This window comes from Macrotis lagotis, chromosome 1 (assembly GCF_037893015.1).
Source record: "Macrotis lagotis isolate mMagLag1 chromosome 1, bilby.v1.9.chrom.fasta, whole genome shotgun sequence".
NCBI classification, from domain to species: domain Eukaryota; kingdom Metazoa; phylum Chordata; class Mammalia; order Peramelemorphia; family Peramelidae; genus Macrotis; species Macrotis lagotis.
The window spans coordinates 182,495,034-182,522,950 of record NC_133658.1 but is presented as its reverse complement, the minus strand read 5'-3'; the positions used below and the strand labels follow the sequence as shown (position 1 = coordinate 182,522,950).

The 27,917-nt window shown below is 34.9% G+C and overlaps 1 protein-coding gene across 3 annotated transcripts in view; it reads right to left on the bottom strand.

Annotated features, from left to right (window-relative positions):
- The window catches only part of PAK5 (p21 (RAC1) activated kinase 5), a 152,228-nt gene that overhangs the window by 27,998 nt on the left and 96,313 nt on the right, over window positions 1–27,917 (bottom strand). For all 3 annotated transcript variants that reach the window (XM_074209458.1, XM_074209459.1, XM_074209457.1), the window contains exon 4: window positions 3,776–4,564. In XM_074209458.1, the coding sequence (XP_074065559.1) occupies window positions 3,776–4,564 (789 nt within the window). The remainder of the gene's footprint in view (window positions 1–3,775; window positions 4,565–27,917) is intronic.

The window sequence follows — 27,917 nt, the reverse complement described above, 5'->3', positions numbered from 1 at the left end:
GAGCGTGACCATAGCTATGCAGGAGAAAATTAGTCTGGTAGTGATAGAATATAAAGATAGAAAAAATGAAAAGGGGGATGAAAATAGAGGCATAAAAGAAAACCTTGTTACAAGGCTAGTGTAGTGGTCTAGGTTGGTAGAAATGAGGGGTGGTATAAAGGGGATAGAAATAAAATTATGAGGTGTCAGGAACAGATTTGTTTAGGTGGAACTGTCAGAAGTTACCAGATTTGTGATAAAATATAGAAAAGGGAAAAATCAGCAATGATTTATAAGTCTTTGAATATGGTATATATTACAAATAATAGTATAGTACTACTGACAGAAATAATTAACACAGAAGAAAAGCAGGTTTGGGGAGAAAAGATAATAAAGTAATATTTGATTATGTTGAACTTGAGGTACCAGGTAAAGATGTGTCCCAAATGCAATTGGGAATTCATATCTGGGGTTCATAAAGACCAGATCTGGAGAACTAGATTTGGGAGTAATTTCTAGAGAGATATACCTAGTAAGGGTTCAGATAGGGTTGACTACATCAAATAAATATGCCTCCAATTAGGGAAGCTGATTTTCTTGACCTAGACTATGAACTTTCCATCACAAGGGGAATTGAAAGGAAAGGAAGGAAGGAAGAAAAGACATTGGAGAGAGTGATTAACCTAGAGTTGAAAGATCTGAGATCAGATCCAGGATTGGACATTTATTAATTGAACAAGGTTTAAGTGATTTGTCCATACTCACACAGCTAGTGTCTCATCGCCATGATGCCCTTCTGTTCTGGCCCACTTTGCCTTCCTGCCAAGTCTATCTTATCCTGCTGGGGTTTGGGGACCATTGGCCATTCTATGGTCCATCAGTGTGTCTTCACCAGTGGACTCTCCTCTGGGCTATTCCCTTCTCTACCTATTGAATGATATTTCTTCAAATGAATGAATTTCTAGCTATATATGTGGAGAAAATATATTAACCTTAGCCCTCCCATATTACAGGCAAACCTGGGCTTTCAAAGGACTTTGAGAAAACTATGAATGAAAGGTATTGCCTAGCATCCAGTTATGAAATGTGACCTTTGACAGTAATAGTCACATGGTCACTTTAGATAATTAGGAAAACCCCTCTGGAAAGATAAATTTTTACAAATTTTAATGTTAGTTATAATTCTAGCCAATCTTCCCATAAATTCAACAAACTATCATGTGCTCATTATGGTCCAGATTCTGAACTAGTCACTGGGATACAAACACAAAAATGAAACAGTCCCTGTTCTTGAAGAGCTGATATTCTATCAGAGGAAAATAATATGATCTTTCATGCACATAGAAGATTAAATATCTAATACATATTATATATATATATATATATAATAAAAACACAATTAATACTATATAAAATAATTATTATTATGGAAGATACTAAAAACTGAGGTATTTACTACTGGCTTCCTTTAAGATTCAGCACTTTAGCTGAGCTTTGAAAGAAATTATGGAATCTAATGGATGAAGATAAGGAAGGAATGTATTTCAGGCATGAAGTGCAGCTTGTTCAAAGTCAAGAGGAAATCTTACACAGGAAATAGTGACTGGATCAGTTTGGGTGGAATATACAGGGCTTATATACAGGAATTAAGCAGGGTTGTTAGGTGGTGTAGTGGATAGAGCACTGGCCCTGGAGTCGAAGGACCCAAGTTCAAATCTATCCTTAGACACTTAATAATTACCTAGCTGTGTGACTTTGGGCAAGCCACTTAACTCCACTGCCTTGCAAAAACCGGGGGGGGGGGGGAAAGAAGAGAATTCAATAAACATAAGGAGACTGAAACCTGATTGTAAGAAGGGTTTAAAAAATAACAAAGTATTTTAACTTCATTGCAAGAGAGATTTTTGAGTAGGAAAGTAATAAGGACAGGGATGTTTTTTTAGAAATATCAATTTGGCATTTACACAGAGGATCAATTAAGAGAGAAGGGTGACAAATTAGAGAGCTGCTTCAAAGGTTTGTTGCTTTGTGAATGGAGAGAAAAGCTGTGAGGTGGTTGTGGAAGTAGAATTAACAAGAGTTGGTGGCTGACTGTACACAAGGAGTGAAGGAAGGGGAGGACTGGGTGATGATACCAAAGTTGTAAACTGGGGTGATTGAAAAGGAGAAATAATGATGTTAGGAAGAAAGAAAGGTTTCCTGAGAAATATTGTGCATATTCTGCATAGCACATGTTAAGATTAAGTTGCGTAGGGAAGTCCAAATATCTTGATAAAATAGTGTTGAACATTATTCTGGGGCAAGTATGGCTGCATCTCCTGGGGGATGGAGAGTAGTATGGAGCCATTGTGAAAGAAAGAATTCCAAGCACATTGAGAGATTTGTTTTCAAGGCATTGATGTGGACCACTCAACCAAGGCTAGTTCCATCACATAATAAGACAAAATGAGATCTTTTAAAATTGCAAACTGATTTTAAAAACATGATGCCAGGGGTGGTTAGGTGGCACACTGGATAGAGCACCGGCCCTAGTCAGGAGTACCTGAGTTCAAACCTGGCCTCAGACACTTAATTACCTAGCTGTGTGGCCTTGGGCAAGCCACTTAACACCATTTGCCTTGCCTAAAAAACCTAAAAGAAAAATCTAAAAAAAAATGCCAATTTGCACATTTGAGTTTCTAGTGACTTGGAAAAAAAATCAAAATCAATTTGTTAATTCATCTCATTACAAGTAGAAGAATCATCTACTTCTTTGGTTTTCCTTTAGCATTTTCTTTATCTTTTTTTCTTAGCATTTTTCAATAAAGGAAAACCAAACAGTTATGATCTTTATTACGATAGCAGCAAATTCTGTCCTATTTCTAGAGGTTTTTGTTTTTATTTTAATTTTCTTAGCAACAGAATTCTAAACACATAAGCATTATTTTTTGTCTTTCTAAGGGTCTAATTTCTTTAAATCTAATAAACATTTTAACAGCAGACATGTCATCCTTTCTCTCAAATAAAGACATGTGCCTTTTGGCACCCATACTTTATTGTTCTCAAATTAGAGAAGCATTTGTTTTAAATGCAACTTTTGTTTTTTGCAATCTTGCAGCTACACAAAGTTTTTTTTAAATGCCTTGAAGGCTGTTTCTATAGGTTCAGTCTTCTGTTGACCTGTGATATGGTATGGCAAAATCTCAGTATTTAAGCACATTGTTTTATTTTGCTAGAAAAAGGAAGAAAGAGAAATGTCTTCTCTAGGTATAATAAAGAATGTCCCTCTCAGTCTCTTGGTGGGGGATATCTATCATACTTAAAAAATAATAGAATACCTTAGTTAGGTCAAGAACACAGGACTAAGGGGCGGCTAGGTGCCGCAGTGGATAGAGCCCCAGGCCTGGAGTCAGGAGTACCTGAGTTCAAATCTGACCTCAGACACTTATAATTACCTAGCTGTGTGACCTTGGGCAAGCCAATTAACCCAGTTTTCCTTGCAAAAACCTAAAAAAGAAAAAAAAGAACACAGGACTAGGGGTAATGTGTTCTATTGGTTGTTAGACCACTGCAATTGTGTGAGAAAGTCAAATTCTAATAATATTCCTTATTTAAAAGGTCAATGGCTCTGGTGAAATCTATCCTCCTATCATTGTTTTATTGCTGTTCTTGTTGTTTTACATAATTAGGGGGGGAAAGATTCATATTGTTACCATATTTCTAAGTTCATCTTAAATAACTAATATTTAATTTGGCAAACACTTTCTACACAAACTGTGTTCAGAAGACTTTAGAGAGGGATGGCTATCAAACTTACCTTTGGAATGCACATAGTGGTTTCTGAGATACGAGGGTAGGTATAAGAGTTGTATGAGAATCCTTGTGGGAGTGATTTAAATGCACTTGCTCCATGTAGCATGGGAGGTTCCTGAAGGCCAGAACCTGATCTTGATCTCTGCCGCATGGGTGCCTGAGGACTGATCTGACACTTGTAGGAAGTCTTCGTCATTCTCTCGCAATCATCCATGCTGGATCTCCATTCCTTTTCACGGTACATCAGGCTTTCTTTTGAGCATTCTTTGGGCCTGACAACTCTGGGTGTAGTTGATTGAAAAGGCTCTCTGTAATCTAGAGGTGATGCAGTTGAAATTCTTTGATATTCCCATCTGTAGCCAACATATTCACTTGACTTACTTGACACTTCTCCATGGGAATGATAATCTGAAGGAAATTTGTAAACATCTGACTTCAAAAGTTGTATATCAGTATAATAGGGTTCAGCCGATTTCACTTTCACTGCATGGCCATTTTGTTTAGCATATCTGTCTCTACAAAATTGATCAAATTCATCTTCATATGGAACATTCTCACTGTACTGTTCCATCATGTAGTCAGCATTAGTTTCAGATTCACTTGAATACTGAGAAAACGGGACAAAACCATTTTCTTCTGAATGTCCCTGGACATGGTTGGAGGCACCCTGATGATAAGTAGGAGGACTTTCTTTCCTTAGAGAATTTGAACGAGTTACAGAGATATTATCAAATTCTTCTAGTAAACCATTGATTGCAGTTTCCTTGCAGGGTTTGTGGCCTCTAACAATAGTCTGAAAAGATGAAAAGAAATAATTTTTGAAGCATATCTTAACATTCATTCAAAGTAAAATAAAACAAATAACCTCTCTTTACCAACCCCCCTCCCAAAAAAACCAAAAACAAATACACACACTCACACACACACACACACACACACACACACAGCATCTCAGGATTTAGGAACACTATATTTAAAGGTGGAAGGGACCTAAGTAGTTATCTAGCTTAACCCTTTCATTTTATAGATGGACACAGATAGACTTTCCCAAGGTCACATAAGGTAATAAAAAGCATAGCTGATGTCATATCCAACATTTATGCATTAATTGATTTCAATGATGGGGGGGAGCTGCAAAAAAAGTACAATTTGAATTTGCCCAATTATTTTCCTTATTTATCTCAAGGATAAGATTGACATCATCATATACCTAATATTGTTTTTTAAAATGACAAATAGTCAATTACTATTTTATTCTGAGTGATTGTTGTTAACAGCCATTTAGCTATACAAAGCACAAATTAACCCTCTACTTTCTCTCTTCCCCCACCAAAAAGCAAAACCAATCTACAGATAATTATTATTTTCACAACCCTTGTTATATAAGTGGTATTAATAAGAGATTGTTTAAAAAAAGACAAATAAATGTGGCTACCTAATATTGTTACCTAACACAAACATGTCTTTTTAAGCCTTTTGCAAGAAAACCTCCAAACTTTAATACTAGATACCCTAACAGAGTACAGATCTTTTGGAGATTTTAATGTGATAACAGCATGAAGATCTCCTAATCTGATTAGTCTATGGTTAATTGTTTCACCCTATTAAAGGAGTAATAGTCATGGTCAGACATTCATTTTGAATACTTTTAGCTGAATAGTATTATTAATATGATAGTGCTTGAATTTTAAATAGTTTTATTAATTGTTTTATTGGGTAGACTAGTAATGGGGCAGATTTGGTTGGAATCATGTGAAAACCATTCAGTTGCAAGCACCTTATTTGATGAGCATAAATCATATAGTAATTAATAGCTAATGCAACAAGAGAAATAAAATCATTTTCAAAGGTAAACAGCATCAATTTAAAAATGACAAAATTTGAAACAAGCTACTACAGGGGAGGATGAAAGAACAAAAGTACAAAGGAGAAATTTAACTGAGAATGAACTATAAACTTTTATAGCTGGAAGAGAAAAATATCTGAGGAAATATCAATGGTTTCAAACTATTTGATGTAGATCTAGTAAAAACTTTAAACCTATGTCAAGTTGATGATTTTAGTTTGGGTTTTTTTTTCTTTTAATTATTTGTTTCCAGGGTAAATTGAAAGGGACAAGAGAACAACATTCTCCATTTCTAGCTAAATTCCAAGCACACATTAGGAAAGACTTGATGGGCAGATCCTGAAGGAGTAAGAGGAAAATCAGTAAACTAGAATTTATTATTAAGTTCCTAATAAATGCCCAAGTGCTAGAAAATTATGGAAAGGGTCTGGAGAAGAAAAGATTGGGAGAAACTAAGAATCAAAAGAAGAAGCCAAATATAGGTGATTGAACATGGAGAAGATTCTGGAATCTTATGAGTGAGACAGAATTAGAGGGTAAGAAACCAACAAGAATACTCTAAGGGAGATTGTGGTTATATCAGAAAAAGGACACTGGATCAAACCAGGGAATGTGGACAGGGCTGGGAAGCAGGAAATAACTAAGAGTTTCAAGGGATCCCATGGATAGGATAAGGATAAGTAGCAGGAAAAATATTCAGAGTAGTTTTGAGGCTGAAGGTTAGAATTGGTAAGTGTCCACAATGGACTGGAACAAAAGGCTATTCAGAAAAGATTTTGACACTCATAAAGGTAATTTTCTTTTTCCTTTCATATTTTTCTACAAGCATATCCCAAGCAAATATTCTACTGCTCAAATTCCATGAGTCTGATAAAATAAATAGTTCCTCTTTAACTGTAACAATAGTTTTTGTTTTCACAATAAACACAATTAAATTTTTCTTTAAAGACTGAGGACATTTTAATATTTAGCTGTCAATCAAGGCATCTAGTAATTTGAATATGTTAATCAATAATTAAAATGCACACTAATCCCTTTCAATTCATAATTATTACTCCCTTCAGGAGATATCTCAAAACCGACTTCCCCCAGGAAACTTTCTTCCATTTGCCCATGTCCACTATGCTAATCAGCATCCTCATAGAATTTAATCTTTGATTTGCCTTCATGAATATGTTTCATATAATTGTTGCTAGGTCACTTATTTTACAAAAGCTGACCTACAGCAATGCCTATTTTGTTGTGAAAGTGACCATCCAGTCTTGAGGGCTATGCCTAGTTACTTAATGAACTTGGATGGACAATCAAAAAATTACTAGCCATTGAAATCTACTTAGTTTTAACTATATGAAATCTGTCATCTTTCCTTGATGATTCAGAAGATATTTTGGAATTTCACAATGAGTACCTCAACAATAAGGATATGCTGGCATTGATACTGCATTTAAGGTTTGCAAAGCACTTTACATAGATTGTCTCATTTGAACTTCAGTATAATGCTGTGAAAAAGTATTAATTTATCTGTTTTTAACCAATAAGGAAACTAAAGCTGAGAGATTAAACGATTTCTAAAGCCAACTAAGTGGAACTCAGGTGTTCCAAATTCCAGATCCATCAATCCTACTATTAGTGGTATTATTTGACCTTAGTTCTTGAAAAGGACTATGACATCAAGTTAGTGATGCCATGACATACAAGTGAATTGGTTTGAGTCAGAGGGTGCTGTGCTAAGTTACTAGCCTCACTCACACTCCAGAGCCATCTGGATCCAGTGACCAGATATGGAACAGGATTCTTGGAGATGGCCCTGTATGGGAGACAATTGGGGCACACAGATAGTGTCAAGTGTCTGAGGCCAGGATTTGAACTGAGGTCTTCCTAACTCCAGGGGTGGTGCTCTATCTGCTGCACTACCTACCTACTATACCATCGAGTTGACATCATTATACTCCCCATAGAAGGTTATGACAGCATGGATGATAGGCTGTATTTTTCAATCAGAGTCAACATTCCTGAAATGGGTTTATTTACCAAAAATGTCTTTTATGTAAAAAATAAATATCAGCTCTCAGACAAACCAATCAACTTTTCCCCTTTTCCTTTATGAAGTAGCCAATTCGGGGATGGGGGTAGGGGAAAATGTTCATTCTTCACAAGATTCTTAGTTACATGAACATCTGGAATGGATATTGTCCTAAGGGATGTCATTAAGAGAAAAAAGGAGAAATCTGCCTGGCTATACTGTGAATAGACTAGGAGTAGGCACATGCACATTGTCTTTTGAAAAAGTCAGAAACTTTTAAATGTGTTTGTAAACTAACTTTTGTTAAACATACTAATTCACATAAGTAGACACAGGAGAGGACTATTTCATACCTGATAGTTGTAAGAATAAGGAGAAAGGGACATTTACCTCCCAAACCTTGAAGGAAGTCTACAGAGCTAGTCAGGAGGATAATATATAAAGAATATAACATAATACAGTACAATATAACAATATAATATAATCACACATACTATATGGGTCAATAGCATGAACACATGTGCCTACACATCCTATCATGACTACATGTATGTATACATGCACAGGTGCACAGGGCATGTAAACATTTAGACATTTGTTTCTTACTCCTTGCAGAACTGTCTTAGTGCAAAATTTAAATAAGGCAAAGAATATACCCTCTAGGAACGTAAAGTTTAGTATCAAAATAAGAATCCATCATAGGTGTTAAAAAAAACCAGTTTTTTCCTTGTAAGTCTGATTTTCTATATTTCAAGGTTTCAAAATGGATAAAGTGAAGACCTATCACAGTAATTCCCATATAGATTAAGCCTCCCCTTAGCCCCTGTCTTTTTGAATGGGCTCTCCTCTTTACACACATATATAACAAAGGATGGGCATTTCTGGATGTTAGCCCAGTTGTTATCCAGGAGGATCACAATGTGAGGATATGATAGACAAGGACACAGCTGTGTTTCAGCCTGCTTTTTAAAAGTCTGATTCTTCTACATCTGATGTATTTCCTATGTGATCATAAAGCAAATCTACAAAGTACATCCGGGCACTGTGGTATGAATCGTTAGTCAAACATTCCCATTCTTTTGGCAGCCTTTCTATGACATGCCTATCTCTGATGATTTGTTTTGCTTTTTTTTTGTTTGTTTGTTTCAATCCTTCCCTGAGGACACCAGCTGAGCAAAATGACTGATTTATTTACTTGTAGGGAGTGACTAAGGAAATTGCAGGAAAAGAAGAAATGCAGGATACCTCAGGGTAAGATTTGCACCAGCTACAAAATAGAAGTTTGATATATATTCTTGCTTACCGATGAATTCAAATGTTACTATATTCAATATTACTATATTATTTCTTAAGTTATCTTAGAACAAATTCTCATATGGAAGATGAGTAGTTGGTGTAAAATGATGTTTTTTGTTCTATATGTCACTTATTTACAAAATCTTATTGTGTGCAGGGGTGGCTAGGTGGTGCAGTGGATAGAGCACCGGCCCTGAAGTCATGAGTACCTGAGTTCAAATCTGGCTTCAGACACTTATTACCTATGTAATGTGGACTTGGACAAGCCACTTAACCCCATTTGCTTTGCAAAATAAACTCTAAAAAAATCTTATTGTATGCAGCAATTTATTGGCTGTTGTTTTTAATCTATTCTGTCATTCTCTTTTGTGGGGAATTTAATCCATTCACATTTAAGAGTATTAATAGTGAGGTGTTTCTTTTCTTCCATCATTCAATGTGTGAAATCAAAACTGAAAAAAAAAAATTCCTTTTTTAAAAAGGAGATAAATTTAATTTTACTATAACCTAAAAATTTTGGTATATAAAAAAATCTATTCTCTATTATATCGTATAAGAACTTCTAGATCAAAATTGGCATTAAGTTGGAATGATAGAATAATTTAGGAAAATAAGGCATCTGTATAAAAATAGTTGACTAAAAACCAAGGGGAAAAAAGATGTCTATGTGATCACAAATAAAAATTATGAAAAAGGTGATTTTAAAAATTTCATTCTTGAGAGCTAAAAGTCAGTTTCAATACAAACAATGTGTGTCTGAATTTAATAATTTCTCTGGAAATAATTGAACAATTGCATTGCTCCCTGTACTGTTGAAAATTAATTTCCATAGCTATTTATTTTAAAAAACCCATCAATTAATAAACACATATTACGCAATGATCATGCTAGCTGGAACTGCAAAAGAAAAGTGAAAGTAGACCATTGCCTTCAGGAAGAAAGATAATATGTCTACTAAAGGGTATAAGAGAGTATATGGAAGAAATCTTGGTGGGTCAGGAACTAGCATCTGGGAGGTTTGGGAAAGATAACCTTCAGAAAGCTTTGGAGGTAAGAAAGACCAACCTGCTGGTATGTGGGACAGTCAAGATAATGGCTCACATATGTGTCTGAGCATAGTTTGGTCTATATGCAGTCAAACTCAAAAGACAGGTAAGAGTCAGGTTGTGAAGTTTTAAGTATAACATTAAAAAGTGTTACTGTTCATAGGGGGAAGTAGACTAGAGCTTATTGAGTGCTGGACAGGTAAGGTTAGTCAGACTAATGTGTCAGGACAATCATTTTGGCATTGGTGTGGATGAATTGAAATTAGAAGAAACTTGAGGTAGGGAGTCTAAAAGGCCATTTCAATCGTCTAGATGAGAGGTGATGAGGTCCTAAAGGAAGGTAGAAAAGTATAAATGGAAAAAAGAGGACACACATGAGAAATGTGAAGATATGACAAGATTTTTTGTAACTGATTGGAAATATGGACTCTAAGAGTAATTTGAGGATGACACAGAGGCTTCAAATCTATGGGACTAGAAGGATGGTGGTACCCTTGACAGAAAGAGAGAAATTCAAGGGAGATAGATTTTTTTGTGAGGTGGAATGAATTCTGCTTTGGACACCAGTTCAAAATGATCAATGGGCAGTTCATAGTGTAGGATTGGAGCTTAGGGAACAATAGAAAAGGGGCTTGATATCAAGATCCAGGAATTTCTGCCTAGAAGAGATTATTAAATTTATGAGAATTGACAAGATCATTGTGTTGAGAGGGTATACAGAGAAATGGATCTAAGACAGAGTATGGGGGGAGTACAACCACAATGAGTATAGTATGGATGAAGATATAATGAAGGAGACTGATGACTGATCAGAAAGATAGGAGGAAAACCAAGAAAGCAGTTATCATGAAAGGCTAGAGAGGAATAAGTGGTCAAAAAATGTCAAGGTAACTTTCCAGTCATCTTCCATATTACTCTCCCCAGTAAACTCCATGGAAGAGCTATGTTGGCCAATTTTCTCTTCCTTGTACAATTAACAGTCCATCTCCTAGTTATTTCCAATGCCTTCCAATGTCCTTACCCCCACCCTCTACCTTCTACTGGAACCTTTTTTCAATCCTTCAAGGACTTCATGACCTTTCCTTCTAAGGATAACTTCCATCTACCACAGATGCATCCTGAATGTATTTACTTATATATGACATTTATATAATTAAATATTCCATTAAAGTGTAAGCTCCTCAAGGAGATATGCATTCATTTTTTCTTTGAATTTCCAATTCTAAGCAAAGAGCTTGGTATATAATACAGGTTTAATAAAGGCTTACTCATTGAAATGATTCAGAGCAGTCAAGAGGTATGAGAACAGAGTTGAGACCTTTTAGAGCTTGCAGGCAAAATGAACTATGATGTTAGAAGCTAGATTGCAGTGAGTTTAAGAAAGAGTGAGAGTTGAAGTGCAAGTATCCAATGAATATAGTCCTCAAAAAGTTGAGTGGAAAAGAGGAAAGAAAAAGGACAAGGATGTGTTGCAATCAGCTTGACTCTATGCCCCATTGTTAAATTTTCATGTGAGTATTTATATTTAGCAAAAGCTTAGGACTTGATTTATTGTTCTGTTTTCTAGACTTAAGTGATGGATAAAATGTTAATAATGCAGATTAAACTTAAATATATGTCCCCTGTATGCTTCTTAAGCCACCACCCATTCACCACAGCTGTTGTTAAATATTTACCATTACACTTCTCAATATAAGATGATATCTAAAGGGAATCCTAGAATTACTTTTGTTTGTTTTTGTTTTTAAGAATGGAGGGGATGTGAGTGTGTTTGTAAGCAGTAAGGAAGGAACCAGTAGATTAGGGAAGGGGGAAATATGTTCATTAACACAATTTGCTGGCAAACACAGAAAGCAGTTCAGATTAAGAATACATTTATGAAGTCTAAAAATGTAAAACAACCAGTTTAATTCTTTTCTTTTTTATTGAGCAACTTAATTCCTATTTCAAAAAATTAAGCAAAACTTCCCTTCAAAGAGTTAAATTCATTATTTCTAGAACAGAAATAAGGATAGGATAAGTAGATTCAAAAGATTTCTATGAGAAAAGTAAAATGTTCCATTTAGCTGTAAGCAACTGCACTGTTCAATGTTTTCACATTTCTAATGGAGTTGGATTCCTATGGAGTAACTCCTCAGCAGAATTAAGACTAACAAAGTCAGTGATGCTGCCTTGTCCTCTCCCCACTTCCAATGCCTCAGAATTGTTTAGAAAGAAAATCTAAGTCAAGTGAGGCAAACAGAACCACATGAAAAAATGTCATAGCTATAGATGATGGAACTACAGATCAACTATTAGAACTACAAAGGCCTTACTCAGCATACATTCTTAACATGGGTTCCTTTTTTTAATGTTTGAAACTATTTCAATTTAAAATATTCTGTATTTTATTATATGTATTCAAAAACATTATTCTCAGCAGCAGAACACAGACTTCACCAAAGTGGTCCATGACACAAAACTAGATAAGAAATTCTGCCAGAGATCATCTAGGACAAGGACTTCATATAGTAAATGAGAAAGCTGAGGCCCAGAAAAGGAAAAACAAACTTACCCAAGGTCATAGATTATAGATGTTAAGATATAGGATTTGAACCCAGGTATTTTTATGCTATTATTTATCCTGCTCTATACCAGAATTTTTATACTATTTCAAATTTTACATGAATGAAAAAAATTCATATTCTTTGATCTCATGACTAACATCTTTTAATGATCTGAAACACTAATCTAAATGCATTATTATATAAATAAAAACCCTCCTTTTCCCAAGTGATTATTACCATTTCTCACCTATAACAATGTTATGTTATCTCTAAGAAATGTTTAAGAATTATTATTATTAATTTTATTATTAAAAGAAAAATAACTCATTTTTCTACTGACTATATTATAAGGTAATTTTCTTTGATATATTGGGTTGTCAGAAGGCAAATGATTTTTTTGAAACTAACAGAATGGTAATGGTACTTTGAATCTGTTAGAGCAAGAGGTTGGACAATGTTTTCTTTTGTAAATAATGAAATAAAAAATATGCTGTATTCAATAGCTTGGCTTAACTAGCTTTGGGAACACTGCCATTTTTCACCTCCAAAAATGGGTTGTTTATTAAAAGCAGATTTATCAGTGTAAAAGAATGTGCAGCTTTATATAGATCAATAAAAAGAGTATCAGTAAATTTTATGCCAAAGAACTGTTATGTGTTAAAAATCAATGAAAGCCAATCTATTTGAATTAGAGTCCACTACATTGAACTAGTAGCTTTCATTTTCTTTCCATTGCTTTCTGGACAATTTCAGTGTTTGCTCTGGACCCCACTGACAGGAGCCATATTTCATCGTGTTTCTTCAGTGGTCTGTCCTCTAGTGATAAGCTATAATGGATCTGTCTGTAAGAGCAGCTGTCTTCCCTTGTTCCCAAGGAGAGATGAAAAACAGTTTCTGCTCTCAAATACTATATTAAACTTGACAATAATGAAGTGTGTAATTAACAGCTTTGCCCTAATAAGACCTTGCATATATTGTCTTTAAAAGGAATGGTACCTTATGTGATTTTTAAGAATGCTTTAAGCTTTGATTGTTTTAAAGGAATCACATTCACTGTGAAACAAACCATAGTCCCAGACTGACTTTCTTGTAGAATCTATAATGATAAACAACCTGGATAAAATTTCAGTTATCTCTTTTCTTCATTTTTTTTATTAATGCATGTTATTGGCCAAAAAAGAAGAAATGCATGTTACTGGAAGGGACTAGGTGCAATGGGGGGAACTTAAATTCTTTGAAAAATAGTTTATCAGGAAAGGTTAAATTCCACACTGAACTGGGGAAGTTCACATGACCCTAGACTTGCTATTTATCTTTTTTGCAAGCTACTTTCAAATCTGGCTCTTGGTAAAAAAAAATAGCTTTAGAGACCTTTGCCTGATGTGGGATTTGGGAAAGAGTTTTATACCAGAGTTCTTGTTCTTCAGACCATTTAAGGTTCTATGAAAAACAAAAATGTCATAAAATATCAATTAAGTGGAACTTCAAATAATGAGAACTCAACAGGAATTTTTTTCTGCCCTTACATTTTAGGAGAAAAGAGATAGTTCAAGCAAAGATATAAATAAACCAAAATAAACTCCCATCAAGGATTTGACAGGGAAACATGGGGAGATAATAATAGTAATAAGATGACCTTGTGGTCAGCCCCCTCCCCAGCTAGACCCAATCTTACTTCTCAATAGTGCCAAATATTGACAGAATAAAAAATGAAGTTTGCAGAGGCACTAGAACATCCTTCAGGCATCCAAGAAGAAATTCACTTATGCTCAGTATTCTCTAATTACTAAGGAAAGAAAGAGAATTCAGACTATTTAGAAAAATTTTATTAAAAAGAGTTGAGTCATCTGTTTGCCTACTACCTGCCTCCAAAAGTTTATTAAGCTGGAAATTAGATTAAGCAGGAGATGACATTAACTGAAGTTTTGCCACATGAAATTGCTTTGATTTAATAAATACATGCACAAAATAATTGTTCCTGAACTGTTTACAAAGTGACTTTCTATCAAACCAATTAGTTATCACCTGTCCATATGACAATGTGTAGGAAATGGTGGCTATCTCCAGTCTGTTGCTCTTACCATCATGATAACTGATTAATTTAGCCAAAATGTCTCTGTTGCTAAAAAATGAAGCTTGTTTGAGGGACTGAACAAACGAAGAAATATTTAAAGTGTATTATTGACCAAAATTTTGTTGGTTATGATCTGCTTCCTCTGTAGATTGCATGGCATACCAGATTGCCTTGAAGAAATATAAGAGAACATTTAGGAACTGGACAAAGATATAAGAAGACAAGATTGGACATCTAGGTTATAGTATGGGTCTCTTTCCATCAGTTATTAGATAAATCATCCATTCAAGAAAGTGAATCAAATAGGAGACCACTGTGGTCTTGAAACCAGTCTTAGAACAAGAACTATTTTTTTACCTGACCTGATAAGTAAGATAAAGCAATTTGAATAAAGGTCTTGCAAGATTCTGATATATTAAAAGGATAGCAATAAAAGAAACTATATTTAGCATATGTAATATTAATTTAAAAAAAGATAGTGCTTACCCTCGAGGAGCTTCCAATCTAAGAGGGAGTAAAAACTGGGGGGGGGGGGATGGTGACAAGGAGATAGCAAATGTGTGTGTGTGGGAGGGTATTTTCATCAGAACTGCATCCACTATCATTAGTGGAACTATAATCTTAATAAAAGTGCTCACAAGGTTATATATTCAAATCTGAAAATAAGAATATACGTGATGGAACACATTAAAAATTCAGGTGCTAAATCATACATAAATAATCAAATATTATTAATCATAAGATGACTATGACTACTGGAGCCAGAAATTACTTTAGGGTTCTTCTAGGCCAGATACTTCATTTTATAGATCAAAAAGGCAATGTTCAGAAATTAAGCAGCTTACCCAAGACTATATAGTCAATTGGTAATAAAATATAACCACAACTCAAGTCCATGGGTCTGCCCTGCCTCACGGTAAACTATGCTAAATGGGGATTAGTTTCTTGTAGTGATGGAAAAATCATAGAAAAATGTCAATCAACTAGCATTTTTAAACACTTAATTCCATCAGGGTACAAGGGTAGGTTCTAGTCAGAGAAAGAAAAAAAAAGCAGTTCTTTTCCTCAAGGAGCTTTCATTCAAAGCTCATTAGAATCTCAGAATAAGGGAAACAATACATAATTAAGTATAAACAAGAGGTCTATATGCATGTAAAGATATCTACACACTGGGTATATTCTCCATTTAAGGAAGGGCACCAGACCAACCATGTATAAATACTCTTTAGACTATAGTCTGAAGGGATTGGGGAATCTTTTTTCTTTCAAGGGCCATTTGTGTATTTATAGCATCATTCAAGGGCTACAAATGGTCAAATATTTAATTCACCCTAAAAAGCCCCTAGATTTTTGGGATTTCGAGTCCCTCCTGCTGTTTCATTGGCAACCAGATCAATATAACCTATGGGCTGCAGTTTGATGTCTTGGAAACCTCTTAATCTCTATTTCACCAGGAGAGGGGTCATCTGCCCCTGTGGCCCTTCCTCTGAATGGTTGAGGACTACTCTAGAATCTCTATTTTAAGGAGACTGTCCAGGTCAGCCACTTTTTCATTCATTCCTCTACTGGATGTACTCTGGCCTTGTCAACCATCTTTTCTCTTTGGCTTTCCATGTTTTCAGTTTTCTTTTATGTAGGGTCTTGTCCTATTGAACAGTAAATTCCTTGAGGGCAGGGATTGTCCTTGTAAATGAATTTTCCTCCCCATAGCACAGCAACCCTGACCCATAATGGGTGCTTAATATAAGCTTTTTGATTGTTGACTAAGGAGAAGGGAGGTTAACTTAGAGGAAGGCTCTAGCAGTTCCAGAACTGGGAAAGGAGACCTGAAGTAATCTTGAAGGAAGTTCCAAAATCTTTGACACAAAGGTAAAAATATTACCACCTTTAGGCATGTATCCAAGACAGAGAGTAAAAAAGCATGGAAATGGTGTATTATATCAACTTAGCCAGTATGACTGGATTATGACTTATATGATTAAAATTACATAAAATATCTTACATAACATGTATATGAAGGAAACAAGCATTATGCTTTACAAATACTATCTCATTGGATCTTCACAATAACCCTGAGTAGTAGGTATCATCATCATCATCATCATCATCATCATCATCATCATCCCCTTTTTACAGTTTAGAAAACTGAAGCAGAAAAATAAGTGACCTGCCTAGGGTCATACATTTTCTTCCTGAAAGCTGCTTTAGCACTCTATTTACTGACCTGATAGTAAGATAAACAATTTGAATAAAGTAAGGTCTTACAAGATTCTGACATATTAAAAGGATAGCAATAAAAGAAACTATATTTAGCATATGTAATATTAATAAAAATATAGTGTTTGTCCTTGAGGTACTTACAATCTAAAAGTGAGAAAAAGGAGAGGGGATCATGATAAGGAGACTTTTTTGCCTCAAGATGGAACCCATAGAAAATGTTCTTTTAACAGTCTCTAAAAGAGAGTTAACTCCAAATTTTAGAATGAAAACTTAAGACATGTTCTCAATTGGAGACTAAAGAGAAGGCAGACTTCCCTGAAAGGGTGATCTCTTTAGGTCCATCAGAATATTTCCTACTAATTTCTATTACAAAAATTGACTCAGTTTTGAGTAGGTAAAATTTTTCTTAAGATTCATTCCTTTTTAAAAATTATTGATTTTGATTGAGATTTTCCTAAATCCTCATGAAACCCAGAACTCCTGCCTTGTTTAGGAAAAGCACAGAAAGTGAAGGCATTAAGTTTGGGCAGCATTTTCAAGGAGTTTAGCTGAGAAAAGGAAGACAGATAAACAAAAGCCTGAGTCCTTTGTGAAAGTGTTTGATTTATAGCAAGGTCTCATGTTGTATATAAAGCTTTCTCCAACACATAGATAAGTGTCTCCACCAAATAGTTACCCATACCCCAGAAAATCACCTAGGTCACAGAACTTGAGAATATATTTCAGTCATATTCAAAAGAACCATTAATCCCCTCCAGACATTTCCACAGAAAGGCAAAAGTCTAATTAAGCAGAAATTTCCATAGATTTGTCTACTATCAGCAACCCAGCTATTGTACCTAAGTCGACTCTACCCTCCTACTTCTACAATAGGAGGAAAGAAGAACTGATATCTAAAGAGAGAGAAAGAGTGAAGCTTCAAAAAAATGTGGAGTTAAAGAGGAAAATACCATAATCATTAAAGAAGCAATTTAAGATTCTGCTGGTTTGGTGTCCTTAGAATCTTGACCTAGACATGATGGTTCTGTGACCTTGGACAGACTGCTTGAAACACTTAGAGTTAGTTAACTTTCCCTTCTGGAAAGTGAATGTAATGTCACTTGCACAATGAACCTCAGGGTGATGTTGTGAAGAAAGTTATTTGTAAACTATTAAATACTGTGAAGAGGTAGATTAAAAGACCCTAAGTGAGTCACAGGGACCTGGGTTCAAATCTTGCCTTTGAGACAATGCATCAATATTCCCTAAGATATAAATTCCCTAAGATATAAATATAAATGAGCAGGTATCAATATTTGTTGGTAAAGAGTTTCCTCCCTGAGAATTCTTATGGTAATAAAATCATAGATCTGATACAAAACTATTGCTACATGTTTTGTTGACATTACCTAAAAATATAAATTTCATATGTTTTTTTCCCTCTAACAAATATGAATCTCCCCTTTATATCAATAGTCACTGGATGGTGCCAATATCTTGGAGGGGAAAGGTTCACATACCTTAGCATTACTGATAACAAAGGTCTAAATTGGGAGGGGGCATGTTCACTGGCCTTCTTAACCCCAAAGACTGTCTTAGGGCTGTTTCCTTGATGGACAAGCCAGAAGTAGCTTTTTCATATCTCACCTTCTGACAGTGAAATTGAATAAGAATCCCTCTCCAAAATAGAGTTTTCTAGCTCAGGTTTTCCACCTAGCTCCAATGCATGCACAGATAATCTGCAAGTTTAGAGATATTTAATAAATGTGTGTGTCAACCTAATTTTGGTTGTTTTTCTCTTGAGACCAAACTCTGGAGGGTAACATTCGTCCCTTATTAGGAAAAACTCTGGAGTTAATACCATGTTTAATTTTCCTTCTTTAGGAAGACCAGACTTATAGAAGTCATCAATAGATGAGTGTGCACCTGTATATTTACACATATACAACATATATAAACGCAGGCAGCTAGGAAGGAACAGTGAATAGTACATTTTCCTTTGCTCAAATATGATTCCAGACACTAGCTGTGTGATCCTGGGTAAGTCACTTAACCCTGTTTGCCTCAGTTTCCTCATCCATAAAATGTCCTGGAACAGGTAATAGCCAACCACTGTAGTATCATTGCCAAGAAAACTTCACAGAGAGTGACACAATTGACAATGACTACAATAAACCCTACTTGCCAGGGTTTTTGGATAAGAAAATGATATATTTATTGGTAAGAAAGAAAAGAGAATTTATATTTGTTTTTAGGTGATGGCAAGAATACATGCACACATATAACAAAATTTTGTATCAAATCTATGATTTCATTACTATAAAAATTTTCAGGGTGGAAATTCATTGCTGTTGTTGCTCTTATTATCAATGAAGTTTTAAAATTTTGAAATGATCTATGGAGGGGAAAAACATTACAGCACTTTACAATGTATGTGTCACAGCAACCCTATAAAGTATATCACTCATAATTCTTCCTTTACTAATGATGAAATTGAGGAACAGAATGCTTAAATCTCCTTACTAGGGTCCCATTACTGTAAGGTGGAGTATTCAAAGGACAACCATCTCTCTCCAAGTCCGGCACAACCACCATTGTATCACGCTGACTTGTCTGATGATACACATTAGTAATGACTCACAAAAAGGACTAGAGACTAGGGAATCACAGTTCACCGAGTTGATTTGAAGCTGGGAACTTGATTTATTCAATCTCTCCAAGCTCCCTGCTAAGGAGCAATGTTCTGTTTCTTGCTCAAGTACCAGAATGTCTTGTCAAAATATAAAACGGAGAAAGAGACATAATTATTCATATCTGTCAAATGGTTGTGGGTGGACAGAGTTTGAACTGTTCCAAGTCATGCTGGTGAGTCAGGGCAGAAAATTCAAGGCTAAAATGACAGCAAAGCACTTCTCTTAAAAAAAAGGAGAAAACTCAGGTTTTCTAACATATGTCTGTGTATTTATATAGATGCACATGCCAATGCCAATGTCCTCATATGCTGCTCAACAGAAGTATATAAGCATACAAAAACAGATTTGGAAATAGTAAGAACAACATAATCACTATCATTTTTTCATGAACTTTTATATGCATATTAATATATTTATAGATAGGGACACAGACATGTATAATCTTAACTAAAGTAAACACCCTATAGATGCATCTAAATGTATGTAGCTATTTTTAAAAAGTTTTTTTTCCTAGCCATTTTCTTTGGCTCTACATACAAGGACTTTTATTATTTTGCTATAGACTTTGTTACATAAATAACTAATAATCTCCACATTTATATAATATATTAAGACTTAGAGAGTGCTTTTTTCATAACAACTGTTTGAAAAACAGCAGACTAAGACTCAGAGAGAGACAGTTATTTATTTTTATTTCTCACCTATTTGCTCTATTGAACTTCATCATTGTCTTCAGAAACTCATCTTCCTGAAAGATCACATCAGCTCTAAAACTCATCTCCTCCTTAGCTTTTCTCTCCTTTGGACCCCTCCCCTCTCTGTCTAGAAAAAGATTGAGGATGGCTATCACCAGATACTTTATTAAAGGAGAGATCTTGAGGAAGTCATTTCATCTTTCCCATCCTGCTACAAAACTATCAGCATTCCCTCTACCCTACTCTTGTAATTTTTTTCTGTATTATTTTCTCTCATTAGATTTTGATCTCCTTGAGGGTAGGGAGAGAATCAATCTTCCTTTGCATGCCTGCAATGCCTAGTAAATAGTAAAATAGGCTGGTTGGTTGGTTGTTGTCCTTCATTCTTGAAGAGGACCAAAATGACATCATGTTTCAGCAATGGTACAGTTGTCCCCACTGTGGCTGATCAGACTCAAAACAAGCTCTGAATGTTCTACCACAGCTTGGACACAAACAGATATTTGGAATGGAGATGTCTCTAAATTTGTGTATCTCACGTTTCTTTGAAGCCACTGCAATGGAGTGCAGTCCACTTCAGGCATGGAACATAGGGTGACCTTTGGCCAGTGTCTCTGATGTCACTCAATCAATTGCCAAGTTCTTTAGAGAGACCTTGAGAATGACCTTGCATAGCTTCTTCTGACCACAATGTGAGTGACTTTCCTGTGTGAGTTTTCCATAAAATGTCTTATTAGCTCTTTGTTGTTGTTGTTACTGCTGTTGTAGACCATGACATCAGAAAGGTGACATGTATAGTCATGACAAGTACATGAACTGAATTTGAATGTGTGTGTATGTGTGTGTGTAGGGGGGGGGTATTGTGTAAATCACCAGTCTCACTTTCTTTTACAGAGCTACCTGGGTCCAGTGGCCAAATATGAATCAGGATGACTGGAGAGGGCCCTGGATGTGAGACAATCAGGGTTAAGTGACTTGCCCAAAGTCACATAGCTAGTAAGTGTCAAGAGTCTAAGGCTGGGCCAAGATCTGAATGGATGGAGTCACAAAATCCCTAGGCTAAGGGGGCATATCACTTCCTAAAAAGGAACAAAGTTAAAGAAATGAGAGGTAATCAGTTTTGTGAGAGTCAGAGAACTTGGCAGTTCTCTCAGCACAACCTCTTTTTATATGGAAGAGAACCTGATCTTTATGACTGAAAAGGATCAAGTACCTGCATGAATTTGTCTACAGATAAGTGACTAACCCTCTAAAATTGCATTTATAAATTATACTTCTGAGCTATTTTGACGCCTTATTGAGAACACTTCATACATGACATAAAATAGCTGTGATATATTCATCACAACAGTATATTTAATTTTCATCACTAAATGTCTAAAAAACCCCAAATGGATCAGTCAAGGACAAAATGTATAAACATTTAAACCATAGCATGCAATATTCTTAATAACTAAACTTCTCTAGGAAATATTGAAAATCTTGTAAGAAGAAAATTGTGGGAACTGTAAAACAATTTACCACAACCATGCCATTTAGATTTCAGAGCAAGTTCCAAATTGAGTTCCTATGACAACACAAGTAATGTTTTATTATAATCATAGTTGTCTAAAATTCTGATGCCATTTAAAAATCAAAAAATTTTACAAAATGTTTTAGTCTTCTTGTCAAATGTGCTGTACCCTTTTGAACACAAAGTGATTAAATAACAGTTAAAAATTGCTGATGAGCAGCATTAAATGTCAAAAATAATCATGATTTAATGGACTTTTTTTTAAGCTATTGAGAAACATAGCACATTTTCCCCCATTTTGGCCATACGAATTTTACCTGAGTATCTTAGCGTTTTAATTAGGGTAAAAGTTTTCAACACTGAAATTTCAGAAACTCTTTATAAACAGATTAAAATAAAAGAACTTAAATCTCTTCAAGGCATAATAAATGTGAGAAAAACCTATAAATCTAAAAGCAAATCTTCCTTTTAAATAATATTGCTATTAAATAGTATTTAAAGCATGGAAATAGTCATTGCTGCTAATCTCACCAATTTACTGAGTCTATTTTCTGAGGACCAGAAAAGTATGCAGAGGCTTCTTAGCACCATATGAATCATTTGATAATTAATTCTTGGACCTTGAAAATCCATGAAACAAAGAAATATATGAAATAGTGCTCAACTCTGTGCATTCTCTTCTACATCTCCAGTGATAGTATCAGAATAGTGGGAAAATTGGGTAGAAAGTGGTAAGAATCTTACCATTCTTGGGCTGCCTACAAATTAACTTTACTTAAAAAAACACTATAAGATACCAGTTCAATATTCAGTAAATGAATATACTGATGAAAAAACAATTATATATCAATAATGAGTTTCTCCAACAAATTAAGATGACAGAAGGAAATTGCAGCCAACTAAAAGGATGAATTTGCAGATTCTCCTTGCATGGTACAAGTAAAGGAGTTGGCACTAGCTTTTTTAATGCATGTAAAGGCTGTAACAAGGATATTTGCTAAGCTTGTATTATAATGCTCAAGACAAATACTTGGAAACAAATTATCCTCATAGAAACTTTACTACTTTCTGCAAAACACCAAAATTAAAAAAATGGTCAAGGGAGATTCTATCAAGAAATAAAGACTCTCAATGACCAAGCTGAATGCTAGGGGACAAACCTGGCAAACCTCCTTCATCATCTTAACTGGGGTCAGTCTCTGCTATGTGTACCAGATATTATCAAGCATGTAGGTAGTACAATGGATAGAGTGCCAGTCCTGGTGACAGGTGAATCCAAGTTCAAATCTGATCTCAAACACTGAGACACTGGTCGAGTCATTTAATCCTTTTTGCCTCAATTTTCTCATCTATAAAATGAGTTGAAGAAAGAAAACTATTTAGGGATCATTGCCAAGAAAACTTCAAATGGGTCATGAAGAGTCAGAGATGACAAACTCCTCAACAATAAATCAGATAGCATTGCTTAGAGATCTATGTTAATAAGACAGGACTAAATTTCTCTAGAATCTTCTGAACAAATAACATAAAGTTTTTATTTCAGCATCTACCCAAGTAGAAAAAGATTTTATCAGCTTCAAAGAAAGTATGTCAGAAAGAACACTTTCAACATCTGCTGCCTTTATAATAGGCTGCTCACTAGGAGAGCTGCCAGATACAAATGGATATGATTTAGAAGCTCTCATTTCCCAAGTCATGCTCACTGAGTCACTTCAGCTTTTGGTTAGGGGAGTCTAAAGTTTCTTTCATTGTTGTGTGAAGTTTTCCCTCATCATTGCTCACTGAGTCTCCTCCCTCTAGTCTTTTGGATGCACATTTGACATAATTCTATAGGTGACTAGAATAAAGGATCCAATTACAGGCAACATCTGATCCACAAGGAGAGTTGATAGAGAGCTTTGCTGAGTCAATCAAATGCAACCACAGCATCTGTGCACAATATTGGAGTGAATGTTTTAGGGCTTTCCCTATTAGCAGGAACTCAGACCCCCAAAAAACCATCCTTGACTTACTCTACAACATACAAATCTACTTTTAAGTACTGCCACAAGAATCCCTACTGCATAGTCTTATTAGAAAAACCTCTAGCAAATAAATTTTTTAACAATTAAAATTTTCCCTAAAATAGTCCTCTGATTCTCACCACTTTGTCCAAGTACTCTAAAATACGGGAGGACTTATTTGCAAGGCAGTTAACTCAAAATTGGGGTTCACATGAACTTTCTTCTATTTAATGGCTAACTGATTCATAGCAAATCATCTAATTAACAATAAAAATTTAGTTTTTTCACCTGTGAAATGGATATCATATTATAAGCATTATCTGCCTAATATATTATTCTAAGAAAATGATTTGAAAAAATAAAGCACTATATAAGATATGACTAATTGTGTTATATAACAAAGAAATATGGCTGATATGATTTCTAAAATCAACAGAATCTACTCGGAGTACAAATTTACTCAGTGAAATTTCCAAGAATTATGTGTGATCCTTGAATTCTCACTTTCTTCCACCTTTCAAAGTAGAGTAAATTCAGATAGCCCATTAAACCATGAGCTCAGACTTTGCCAGGACTTGAATCTCTATGCATCGTATTCAGGTTGAGCTCAAATGTTTGGTCCTTTTACTGTTTATATGACTAATAAATGCACTGAAATGAAACTCTTTTATAATGAAATTAACTACTAAAAACAACAGTCATTTGGGTACTGTTGAAGTTGAGAAATGACATCCTAACCTCATCATTCTAGTTCAGTGGTAGCAGTGCTGTCCACCTGCAGGGCTCTAAAAAGAACCTAGTTGACAGCCACCTATTGGCATGAGGAGATACTGCTCAAACAGAAGACATATTCAACTCCTTAGCTAGGTGAGACTATTAAAAAAACAACGTGGGAGTATCTCCATGCTGCTTGAATGACTGAGGAACCTTAGTCTTCTTCACATAGGGAAACAGTTGTTCTGACCATTGCCAGCTTCTTTCTAACTTATTTTCCTCCCTGTAAGAAACCATGGATAGATTGGTTTCAGGGAATCATGGAAAGACTTAGATAAATTGATACAAAATGAAGTAATTGGAGACAAGTAAACAAAATGCACAATGAATATTGTTTGGTCATTTTTCATTTGTGTTTCATTCTTCATGACACCATTTGGTTTTTTTTTTCAGTATTAACTGGGATCCTAATCTGAATCCACTACCTAACTAGATCTGTGCTATCTTCCATACCCCATCTACTTAAATTAAACTTCATCCCTGACCTCTTCTAAACTTTCCTAGTTTATTTCTACTTATGTCCTGGAGCCACACTTCTCTTTTCATCTCTTAACTCTAATTCTCCTTATCCCCTATTTTCCTGTTTCTCCTCCTCCTCCTCCCCCCCTTCCTGAAAGTCTTTAACACTTTAACCCTACTTTCCTAGGGTTCTTTGTTGATAATCTTGCATGTGACAGAGACAGTGTTTTATTAAATTCTGAAGTTCTCAAAAGTACATGGGAAAAGTGCCAAAGAAAACATCAACTGTTCACAGATAGGTCGAGCTAATATAATAAAAATAACAATTCTTCCAAAATTACTTTAATGAGTTAGAAAATGTTATAAGTAAATTCATATGGAGAAATAAAAAGTCAAGAATTTCCAGGGACTCAATAAAAAAGTGCAAAAGAAGGTGGCTTAGCCTTACCAGATCTAAAATTATATTGTACAGCATCAGCCATCAAAACCATGTGTTATTGGCTAAGAAATAGAGCAGTGGATCAGTGGAATAGACTAGGTGCAATAGCAGGAAACGGTTATAGTAATCAGCTGTCTGATAAACCCAGAGTTCAGCTATTGGGATAAAAACTCTCTCTTTGATAAAAACTATTGGGAAAATGGAAAGTTAGTATAGAAGAAACTTAGATTAGACCAATACCTCACATACTATACAAAGATAAGATCAAAATGGATATAGAATTTAGGCATAAAAAACAATATTATAGGCAAATTAGAAGATCAAGGAGTAGTTTACCTGTCAGATCTATGGAAAGGGAAGCAGTTTATGACCAAGGAAGAGATGGATAACATCATTAAAAACAAACTAGATAATTTTGATTGAATTAAAAAGCTTTTGCACAGACAAAACCACTGTAACCAAGATCAAAAGAAATGCAGTAAAATGGGAAACAATTTTTACTACTAGTATTTCTAAAAAAGGACTCGTTTCTAAAATATTCAGAGAACTGAGTCAAATTTTCAAAAAATAAGCCATTCCCCAATTGATAAATGGTCAGAAGATCTGCAAAAGCAACTTACAGCTGAGGAAATCAAAGCAATCCATAGTCATAAGAAAAAAATTGCTCTAAATCATTACTTATTAGAGAAATGCAAATTAAAGCATCTCTGAGATACCACCTCACACCTCTCAGACTGGCCAATATGACCAGAAAGGACAATGATCAATGTTGGAAGGGATGTGGGAAATCTGGGACACTAATACATTATTGGTGGAGCTGTAAACTCATCCAAACTTTCTGGAGAGCAATTTGGAATTAAGCCCAAAGGGCAACAAAAATGTGCATACTCTTTGATCCAGCAATGCCACCCCTGGGTCTATACCCTGAAGAGATAATGAAAAAGGATAGAAATATCACTTATACAAAAATATTCATAGTAGCCCTGTTTGTGGTGGTAAAGAATTAGAAATTACGTGAATATCCTTCAGTTAGGGAATGGCTTAACAAACTGTGGTATATGTGTGCCATGGAACACTATTATTCTATTAGAAACCAGGAGGGATGAACTTGCTCATTCCATCAATGCAAAAACCAGGGACAATTTTGGGCTGTCTGCAATGGAGAATACCATCTGTATCCAGAGAATAAAGAACTATGGACTTTGAACAAAGACCAAAGACCTTCAATTTAGAAAAAAAACCCATTATCTTATTATGTAATTTTGCTGTCTCTTATACTTTATTTTTCTTCCTTAAGGATATAATTTCTCTCTCATCACATTCAACTGAGATCAATGTCTACCATGGAAACAATGTAAAGACTAACAGAATACCTTCTGTGGGGGGAAGGGAAGCAAGAATGGGAGAAATTTTATAAAACACAAATAAAATCTTATTTAAAAAATAAAATAAAAAGGCATACCCCAAACCACAAAAAAGAAAAAGTTCCAAAAATATTCAATCCAGTACATGAACTTGGACCACATGGTAGACAGAAAAAGCATGCTGAAGACCTGAATCTGAATTCAAAATCATCTGCTTACTATCTTTATAACGTGGAGCAATTATCTTATTTTAAGGCTCAATTTCTTCATCTATAAAATGGACAAGTTAATATTTACCTCACCTATCTCACAAGGTTGTTGTGAAGATCCAATGAATTATGTTATTTAAAAAGTATATTATAGCCATACCATGTTATTTATCATCATCATCATCATCATCATCATCATGATGCCTCCACTGAAAGTTGACTCTCAGGCACTGTTTACTGCGAAGTGCAAGCTCAGATAGGTTTTATGCCAAACTGGAAAAAATTCAACTTATAGACCTGGTAATAAACTATGTATCTGACATATAAATGAGTCTAGAGAGGTTCAACAACAGTTTGGCCACAAGATGATTATTGGCGTTTTTTGGTAAAAGGCATTTTAATAAGACCATCTGTTTTTATTATGAATGGGTTGTAAGATATTTCAATGGAGGGAATCTTCAAAATCACAAAGTAATAGATCCTCATGTTATGCTTATTTGAGCCTCCTTTCCTCAAAATTGATATATATTATCATCAATCCTCATTGGTCAATTTGGAACTTGAGTTTATACTCTCCTGATTTCAGAAATAGTATGAATGAAATGCAGGTCTCATATTATTTTCTATGCTTAACATAATTCAAGGGGAAATGTCAGCCCCACTTTAATGTCTTTTCATGTTTCCAAACCCTAATGTTCAAAATAATATTCAAAAGAGAAATTATCTTATTTGCCAAATGTCTTCTCTGAGAAAAAGTCAGCCAATATATATTTAAAGGGATATAAATACAGGTGTGCATAGATATAGAAATTATTACTGAAGATTTATATGACACTATGAAAATCACTAATTTACATTAAACTTCTGAACTTCTGAAATAATTTGGTTTAGATTGGGTTTGCTAGACAGATCTACTTTCAACTCTATTCTATTATCAGTAGTAGATTGGCTTTGACACCTTTAATCA